The sequence below is a fragment of the Helobdella robusta genome, assembly GCF_000326865.2.
Source record: "Helobdella robusta unplaced genomic scaffold HELROscaffold_70, whole genome shotgun sequence".
Lineage (NCBI taxonomy): Eukaryota > Metazoa > Annelida > Clitellata > Rhynchobdellida > Glossiphoniidae > Helobdella > Helobdella robusta.
This window is the reverse complement of record NW_008705399.1, coordinates 482,134-492,212: the sequence shown is the minus strand read 5'-3', so window position 1 is coordinate 492,212 and position 10,079 is coordinate 482,134. Positions and strand designations below refer to the sequence as shown.

Sequence of the window (10,079 nt, the reverse complement as noted above, 5' to 3'; positions counted from 1 at the left end):
CATACATACATACATACATACATACATACACACACACATACATACATACATACTTACATACATACATACATACATACATACATACATACATACATATACAAATAACTTTTTCATCGTCTAAAAATATACCCAAAAATGTAATAAATATATCAAACAAAATGAAAAGCATCAATAAAAAAAATAATAATAATAATTAAAATAATAATAACAACAATAAAAATAATAATCCATTGATAATGGAATAATAAATAACGTTAAAAGTAAGATATGTGAATGTAACAAAAACAAACGCTGACACAACTACCATCAGGGTCGACGCCGTGACGTCATTGTCGTGACGTCATCGTCGTAATGTCATGGTCGTGACGTCATTGTCAACAGCAGCAGCAGCAGCAACTACAACAACAATAAATAAATAACTGGTAGACCAAAACGTAAAGTTTGCTGACCGATGTAAGGAATATACCCAGCATTATCAATAACAACATCAACAATAAAACATCTCCTTGAAAATAAGAACGCTACTACTACTACCACCACTACTACTACTACTACTGCTGCTGCTGCTGCTACTACTACTACTACTATTACTATTACTACTACCACTACTGCTACTACTAATACCACTTCTACTACTACTACAACTACTACTACCACTGCCACTATTACTACTACTACTGCTACTACTGCTACTACTACTTCTGACACATGACCTGAGTCAATTATCCAACACTATATAACGCCACAACACCCACAAAATTCAAAACGACAACAACAACATCAATAATAACAACAATAACAAAATGACCTTTCAATGACCTTGCCCAATTACCAAGCAATATATAACAAAACATGGAAATCAACAAGACAACATCAGAAGCAGCAGCAACAAATGTAGCAACAACAACAGCAATAGTATAGCATTACAATTGTCATCAACATCACAAGCGTCTGATTTTGAAACGATTCGATACGATATCGCAATTTGTCTCGAATGAAACGAGACGAATCAACTTTTTTTTCTACAACTGGTGCATATTTACCGATGTATAATATTTGGCCATTGTATCAACAAATTGAAGATAAGCTTCGTGTGAAGACGGCCACATTAAAACTGAAAATGCTTCTATTTAAATTAAAAAAATCATAAAAAACCGTCAAAGCAATAACGTCATATTTGACGTTATTATTATTTATCTATATTTTATTCGTTCATTCGTTCGTTCATTCATCCATTCATTCATCTATTCATTTATTCAGTCGTTCGTTTGTTCGTTCGTTTGTTCATTTACTTTTTTTTACAAATATATCAATAAACATTAGCGATACTTCACTTTGTTCGCATTAAAAAGAAATAAACGAATAATAATAATAATAACTTTTTTTTCACTTTATTATCCTATTTCCTATGAAAAATGAGCGTCAGATCCAGCAACAACAATGGAAAAATATATCTGGATAGATGTGTATAAGATGTGATGTTGTTGTTGTTGTTACTGCTTGTGTTGCTGGTGTTGTTGCTGCTGTTGTTGTTGTTGCTGTTGTTGTTGTTGCTGTTGCTGTTTGGGTGTAAGTACTCGAAAATTTAAAAAAAATTTCACTCATACTCTCTATGAAATATTTCACGCTAAATGAAATTTGGTATTTTGCTGTCTCGTTTTGTCGTTGTTAATGTTTCGTTGTTGGTGTTGTAGTGTTGATGATCAGTAACAACAACAGCAGCAACAACAACACAAACATCAAAAACAACAACATCATCAACGTGCAAGTTTTATCTGAAGCCTTAACAAGAGGTCATATGTATCGCTGGTTCATTTTGTGTGTGTGTGTGTGTGTATGTGTGTGTGTGTGTGTGTGTGTGTATGTGTGTGTGTGTGCACATCAATCACAAAATATTAGACAGTCATACGTGTAAATTTTACATCAACACAATTTTTTACGTGGAGCCATATTTATTGGACATTGTATTATTACAAATGAATACAAACTGCTTGCAAAGTGATGAAATGTTGTTTGCTAACGATAAATTTAGACAAACCAATGAAAAGTCACAAATTAACACATGCGAATGCTTTGTGATGTCGATAAAGTTAAACACATCCCTCGGGCCTCATTCTCAAATCGTTCAAAAAAAAAACAACAACATGACGAGTTGGTTTCAAAATTTCTTATGCTGTGAAACTGAACAAAAAACATAACACAACCTTCGTAGTATTAAGAGTAACGCTATTAAAACTAAATACACAAAAGTCAGAATGTTAATTTCTTGAATTTTCAACATTTTGTTCACAGTTATATTTCAATTATTTCACGCCAACTAAACACAATGTTAATTTCATATACCACACTCACTTAGAACTCTGCATTCGATCGGTTTAACTATGCATACGCATATTGAAAGAAATTCCAAAACCAATGCTGTGCACTAAATTTGCACCTGGGCTTTCTCCACTAAACACTCGTAGCGAATTTAAATATAGCTATAGTTCGTTTACCACCAGTCAAGCTTATATTTCACGCGTATATAAAAATTGCATTAGTCTTGTTAACACTTTCAAACTGAACTCTAACCAACACAGACGATATCAGTGGCAATTTCACTTCAAAATTTTTAATGGAATTGTGACAAATTAATACATATTTGCGAATGTTTAGTTGCATCGATAAAGTTAAAAACATCTGACCATTGTAGGCTACTATCATCTGTTCTTATAAAATCATCAATTATATAGCACTTCATTTGCTTTCTTGGAAAGGAAACATGTTCCTGATAGGGATGAACTGTATCGTGATGTCCTCCGTGGTCTATTAAATTTTCTTTCTACGTGGGGCTAATGCTGTTGTGGAACACTGGTTGCAATTGTCGGCCCTTGTGTATAACACTGAGGCATATTTTGACTCATTTGTATTTCTACCACAGCCTCTCTGTCTCTGGGCCTCCTGGATATGCTACATACTGAGGATCATCAGTATTATAATATGGCACTTAAGTTTAAGTTGCATTGTGACTCGTTATCACGCCTTCTCTGATTCTTACACCCCTTCCTCTGGGCCTCCTGTTTGTTGTGGACAGTCCAGGCATGTTTGTACTTTTCCTTTCAACCCATATTTCCCTGTCGTGTATCAGCGACTCGTCGAGTTGCAGTGCCCGATCCACGCCCTTAGGCTTCCTTAAATTCAATGTAGGCAAAGCCCTTAGGCTTGCCACTATATTTGTTTTTAAGGATGGTCGCCCTGATGATGGGACCAAAATTTTTAAAATGTTGGCATAATTCGTCGATCTGGTGTCGATCTCTGACTTGTCGACAGCTGTTGAAGCCCCCATCATCTGCTCCAACTCCTGTTTTATTTTCCTCAACTTTTCAGCCTCTTCTTCCATTCTTTGAAGCCTTTCCTTCATTTCAATGAGTTCCGCTTGGTGATCTTCAGTTCACTTTTCGCATCTCCAACATTATTCAAAGCGACGTCCTTTGCTTCATTATTTAAGATTTAATGAATCTTAAAACGTCAAAGTTGGTTATTACCCACGTTTCTGTTGTTGGTGATAGTCATGAGGTAATAATAGTAGCAGTAAGACTTGTTAGTATATGTAGCAGTAAGAATAGTTGTTGATGGTAAAGATGATGGTTGTTGCTGCTGTTGTTGTTGTATTTTAATTCACAATTCTTATAATGAAACTTATTGAAATGCACACAAAACAGCTTCTATTATTACTTTTTTCTACTACTACTATTACTACTACTGCAGCCGATGCTGCTACTACAACAACGTCAACTACAACCACTACTTTACTACGCAATAGCATTGTTTTAAATTCCTAGTACCAAGCAGTGATGATGAAGAATACTAATGAGCTGAATGTCTGATTGGCTGGTTGCATCATTCCTCCATCCATCTATCCAGCTTCATTCATTCATCCAGCTATCCATACTTCTATCCGTTTGTTTATCTATCCATTTATCCATTTTTTCTTCATCAGTCATTCTATTCGTCCATCCATCGCGAGGGTTTTAATATACTCATTTATTCATTCATAGATTTATCCATTCGTTAACCAAACTTTTCATTCAATCATTTATCCATCAATCCATCTTCTATCTATTCATTCATTCGTTCATTCAATCATTCATTTGTAGTTAACTCCGAGAAAAAGAGAGTCACATTAAGTAATTGCTCAATCAAATCGTATCAGATACTAACGACTCAAATTTGACTGGTGCGTACATAGAAACAAGAAAAAAAAAACAAAATATACAAAGATAATACACACGCATACAAAGATAACAAATACATAAATGTTACAACCAAGAAACACATACTTGCGTTTTAAAAGCATTTATACTGAAAAACACACACATTACACACACACATACATACATACATACGTACATACATACGTACATACATACATACATACATACATACATACATACATACATACATACATACATACATACATACATACATACATACATACATACATACATACATACATACATACATACATACATACATACATACATACGCGCACACACATGCAGACATACATTCATAAATATATACATACAAACAAACATACATACAATCATACACACGAAATAACATACAACAATACAAACAAATGATATTAAATTTTCACCGCATCGCCGAATACAGAAATATAGTTATATTTCTTCAGTTTCAACATTTTTTTTATTATGCAATCATTAATATGTTTTTAAAACTAAAAATTATTAATGAAATAATTAAAATAGTAATAATTATTATTATTATATTATTGTTTTTGTTATGGTCGTCAATAGTAGTACTATATATATATATACATTATATACATATATATATATATATATATATATATATATATATAATTTTTGGGTTTTGGGTATGTATATATATATGCTAAGCATAATTTATTCAATAAAGATAGAGCCATATACAATATTTATTTGCTATAATATGTCTAAATCTAACATACTCATGCATACAAATAGAGCAACAAAGGTATGTTGTTTTTGTTGTTGTTGTTTATGTTGATGTTTTTGTTGTTGTTAATTTGTTGCTATTTATATTATTTTTCATTCGTATTCAATTTTACAATTTAAGTTTTGTTATAATATTAAACTATAAAAAATTATTATTAACAATAATGGGTGAGTCGTTTCTCGTTCGATTTCGATTATTAAACTTTATAACATTTAAAACGCTAACTAATACTCAACACACCCAAAGTCATCTCTCATTATTTTACGTACATGAACTATTTCGAGTTATTTAACGTTGAGCGAGCGAGTTTACAGAAAGAGAAAGAATTTCTCCAAGAACAAACAAACTATGTTGTTCGTTCGGTCACCATCGTAGAATGGCGAAGAGCGAGCAATATAACAAAGCATACATACAAACATACAAACAAAGATACAAACAAACAGACAAAATACAGACAAACAAATGCATGCAGACAAACAAATACATACAGACAAACAAATACATACAGACAAACATACAATCTGATGCAATGAAGCGAAACTGTGCATAGCAAGTAGTTTGGAAATCATTCTGACGTGCAATTAAGGGCTTGCGCTCTTATTTACTTTTTCTTCCATTCATTCATTCATTTTTTATTTGTTCATTTATTTTTCTCATCATTCATTTTTCCATTCATTCACCCATTCATTCGTTCGTTCGTTAACTGCTTCATTTTTTCAAAGTTCATTAACTCAATCTTCGTTTTAATATTTGATTGGTTTATTGAATTATTCATTGAATAATTCAATCCCCAAATTATTGATTCATTCACTCAATCATTTACAGATTTGTTCATTCATTCATTCATTCATTCTTTCGTTCGTTCATTCGTTCGTTCATTCATTCATTCATTCATTCATCCATTCATCTATGCACTCATTCATTCGTTCGTTCGTTCCTTTATTTATTTATTAATTCATCTCATTCTTCATTTACACAATTCCTAACGATGCCAAGAGTAATGGAGTAGCTGTTATTGATGTTGTTTGTTTGTATATATGCAGGTTTGTATGCTTGTATTGTGTGTGTGTGTATATGTATATATATATATATATATATATGTATGTAAATGTTTGTATGTTTGTTTGTTTGTATGTATGTTTGTATATATGTATGTATGTTTGATATGTTAGCTGATAAAATTGAGATTGTCATTATTTGATTGCGAAATGTTTATTGGGTCACAATGTATTTGTGGCGTGTTTTGGTTTTCCGCGTTCTATTTGTTTGTTTGTCATTTTGTTTGTTTGTTGTTTTTGTCGTATTTGTGCTGCTGCTGATGTCATTGTTGTTGTTGTTGTGGTTGTTGTTGTTGTTGTTGTTGTGGTTGTTGTTGTTGTTGTGGTTGTTGTTGTTGTTGTTGTTGTGGTTGTTGTGTTGTTATTGTTTGTCGTTTGTGTTGTTTTGGCAATTTCATTGATTGATTTTTATTTCGTTTTTATGCTCTAGAAAGTGATTTTCTGGATGATGTTGTTGAGTTCAGTATGATAGTAAATTCAAAAACAAACATACGTACATACAAACAAACGAACAAACATACAAACCTACATACAAGCATACATACCTACATACATACATACATACATACATACATACATACATACATACATACATACATACATACAAACCTACATACAAGCATACATACCTACATACATACCTACATACATACATACATACATACATACATACATACATACATACATACATACATACATACATACATACATACATACATACAGCCGTCAACTACGTCACTCAACATCAAACGACTACATTGGCCGGCTCTTCTCCAAAGCTTCAATTCCAGTTCTCAATGAGCCATCCGGCACTTCAGCGCCCGATGTTAAGCGTCCCGATGGATGCCCACTAAGACCTTGGAGGGGCGGTAGATGTTTAGCCTGGGACAGTACAGTCCCTGGCACCCTTGCCTAACGATATGTAAATCTGACAAGTAAGGAATGGGGTTTGACCGCGGCCAGGAGAGCGGACGAGAAAATGAAAAAAATATGAAAACGCCCTCCCCTCGATGGAATTCTTGCCAATATGTATCGAGGTTCTCCGTCCGATGGACCCCAACACCCTTAAATTTCTTAATTCTAAATGTAAATTAATCAGCGTCAGATCAGGCGACAGCAGAGAACTGTTCTTCGCAGCTAACCACATTTCGTGCTTGTTGCAGCGGTTCCTGCATGTCTGTGTGTTGGAGAATATCCAGTTGAATGCCGACGTAATCGCAAATCAAAGTGTTAATTCACTTGTTACTTGATGTCTGATGTTGAACTGTTCAGTGTCATTCATCATGTTTTTCTACTTCCAATAACCTTGTCTCCCTATCAAGAAGCTGTTAAAGACATATCTCTTCTATCAGTGAAACGTTAAACATTGTTGGAAGCGCTTTTGAGATGATTTTAAAAAAAGCCTATGTTAATACTACTAATACTTACACACATACATACAAAAATTTATACATACAAACAAACATACCTACAAACAAACAAACAAACACATACTTCTTTCGCAGATGCTAACTAAAAGAATAAATAAAACAAATTTGAAATAAAAACAATTCAAGAGCAAACCATTGAAAGATGCCTTCGTAAATATACAATAGATGCAAAACTATACAAAATTTTTATAAATACACAACCAAAACACACATAAACATACAAAAATGCTATAAAACATACAAAAAACTTAATAAGTATACAAAAATTTAATACAAACATATACAAGAACTACGAAGAGCATACAAAATTATACCAAAACGATTCAAAAATATTCAAATAGCATGAAAATAACTTCTAAATATACACAAAAATTATTAAAATTATATACAACAAATACAAAAAACATATAAAAATACAAAAGATACAAAAAATACAAAAAATACAAAACAACGACAAATGTCAAGTAGAGATAAGAAAAAGAGCAACATTATGGCGCCTTGAAGATTGCTCAGTTCAACAATTTATGATGCTATTGTTGTTGATGTTGTTGTTGATGTTGTTGTTGATGTTGTTGTTGATGTTGTTGTTGATGATGTTGTTGTTGCTGTTGATGTTTTTTTTGATAATGTTAATGTTGTTTGCTGTTGCTGTGGCGTTTTGAAGATTGCTTAGTTCAGCGATTTATGGTGTTGTTGTTGGCTCGTTAATGTTTTTGTTTCTTTGAGTTTGGTTGTTGTTGTTGTTGTTGTTTTTGTTGTTAATATTGTTGTTGTTGTTGATATTTTTATAAAAAAAACAATCGTGATTCTTATCAAAATGTTATCACCATATTGTATCACACTCACCATCATCAACTATTTTAAAAACTACAAGGTAATCATCATCGTCATCATCATCATCGTCAACATCATCATCATCATCGTCGTCGTTGTCGTCACTATCACTCGCAGAAATTCGTGATTATTGTGAGGCAGATTCTTTTATTGCTAATTGCTCTGTCGGTCACGTGGTTATTATGACGTCAGCACTCTACGGAAGAATAAAGGTCTGTCAATCAATCAATCAATCACTCATTCATTCTTTCATTCATTTTTTCGTTCGCCTCATTCAATCGCTCCTTCGGCCATTCATATTTCTCCATTTATCTATTAAATCGTAGTTTATTTTGGCGTTATTATTATTATTATTGTTATTATTATTGTTGTTGTTATTATTATTGTTATTATTATTATAATTTTTATTTCTTTGGCTTCAGGTCGGAAGTTGCGTGAAGAAGGAGCTAGACGTCGGATGCTACAGTGACGTCATGAGTCACGTGGATCACAGGTTGTTGTCGTCGTTGTGGTTATTTATGTTGTTGTTGTTGTTGTTATTATTATTGTTATTGTTGATATTGTTATTATTGTTGTTGTTGTTTTTTATTTTTCGCGATTGAGACACTTGATAAACTAATTTGATGGCTCCCTTAGATCGAAAAGTTCGAAGATGATGATGATGATGACGATGATGACGATGATGATGATGGTTTAGTTGATAATGATGATGATTAGCAAGTATCCCATTTGTCAACATCGTCGTCATCACAATCACATCTAAAGATTTAATAAGTGGGGGAAATAATTTTTCTTTCTTTCTCTCTCTCTCTCTCTCTCTCTTTCTCTTTTTTTCTCTCTCTTTCTCTCTCTCTCTCTCTCTCTCTCTCTCTTTCTTTCTTTCTCACAATCATCGTCGTCGTCGTCGTCATCATTAGGTGTTCGGGTCGCAGCAGTTGTGTCATAAGGATCCCAGATAGTCAGTTCGACCAGACCAAACCTTGCATGGAGGAGCTGAAAACCTATCTACAAGCTTCCTATATCTGTGTTAAAGGTTACCCTTTCTTCTTTCTCTCTCTCTCTCTCTCTCTCTCTCTCTCTCTCTCTCTCTCTCTTTCTCTCTTTCATTTTCAAATCTTAGCAATGCGTGTGTGATTGAGTTTGTTATGCAATGTGTGTCATGTAAGAATCTAGCAGAAAGTGCCGAAGTGCATTTGATGTTGTTGTTGTTGTTGTTGTTGTTTATGTGACGTTGTTGCTATAGCTGCTGTTTTTGTTGTTGTTTTGCATACATACTTCCATACATACAAACAAACAAACAAACATACATACATACAATCATACAAACAAACAAACATACACACATACCTATGTATGTATGTATATACATACATACAATCAAACATACAAACAAACATACATACATACATACATACATACATACATACATACATACATACATACATACATACATACATACATACATGCATACATACATACATACATATTCATAAACATGCAGCGACTTCACTTCATAGCTCATTAAGTGTTGAATATGTCAGAATCAGTTTGTATGCAACCGCGCCATCATCATCATCGTCATCCTCCTCCTCCTCATCCTCCTCCTCATCATCATCATCATCTTCTTTTTCTTCTTCATCATCATCATCTTCTTCTTCATCTTCTTCTTCTTTATCTTCATCATCTTCTTCTTCTTCTTCATCATCTTCTTCATCATCTTCTTCTTTTTCTTCATCTTCATCATCTTCTTCATCTTCATCTTCTTCTTCATCTT

General features: G+C 33.1%; 2 protein-coding genes across 2 annotated transcripts; both read right to left on the bottom strand.

Annotated features, from left to right (window-relative positions):
* Positions 1–2,992: 2,992 nt before the first annotated feature.
* HELRODRAFT_181379 (hypothetical protein) lies at positions 2,993–3,400 on the bottom strand (the record flags this gene model as incomplete). The annotated part of the gene is made up of 1 exon (XM_009031187.1): positions 2,993–3,400. The coding sequence occupies one exon, from the start codon at positions 3,398–3,400 to the stop codon at positions 2,993–2,995; it is 408 nt and encodes a 135-aa protein (XP_009029435.1).
* A 3,518-nt stretch (positions 3,401–6,918) lies between these two features.
* On the bottom strand, positions 6,919–7,326 carry HELRODRAFT_181378 (hypothetical protein; the record flags this gene model as incomplete). The annotated part of the gene is made up of 2 exons (XM_009031186.1): positions 6,919–7,218; positions 7,288–7,326. The coding sequence occupies 2 exons, from the start codon at positions 7,324–7,326 to the stop codon at positions 6,919–6,921; spliced, it is 339 nt and encodes a 112-aa protein (XP_009029434.1).
* Positions 7,327–10,079: the final 2,753 nt, after the last annotated feature.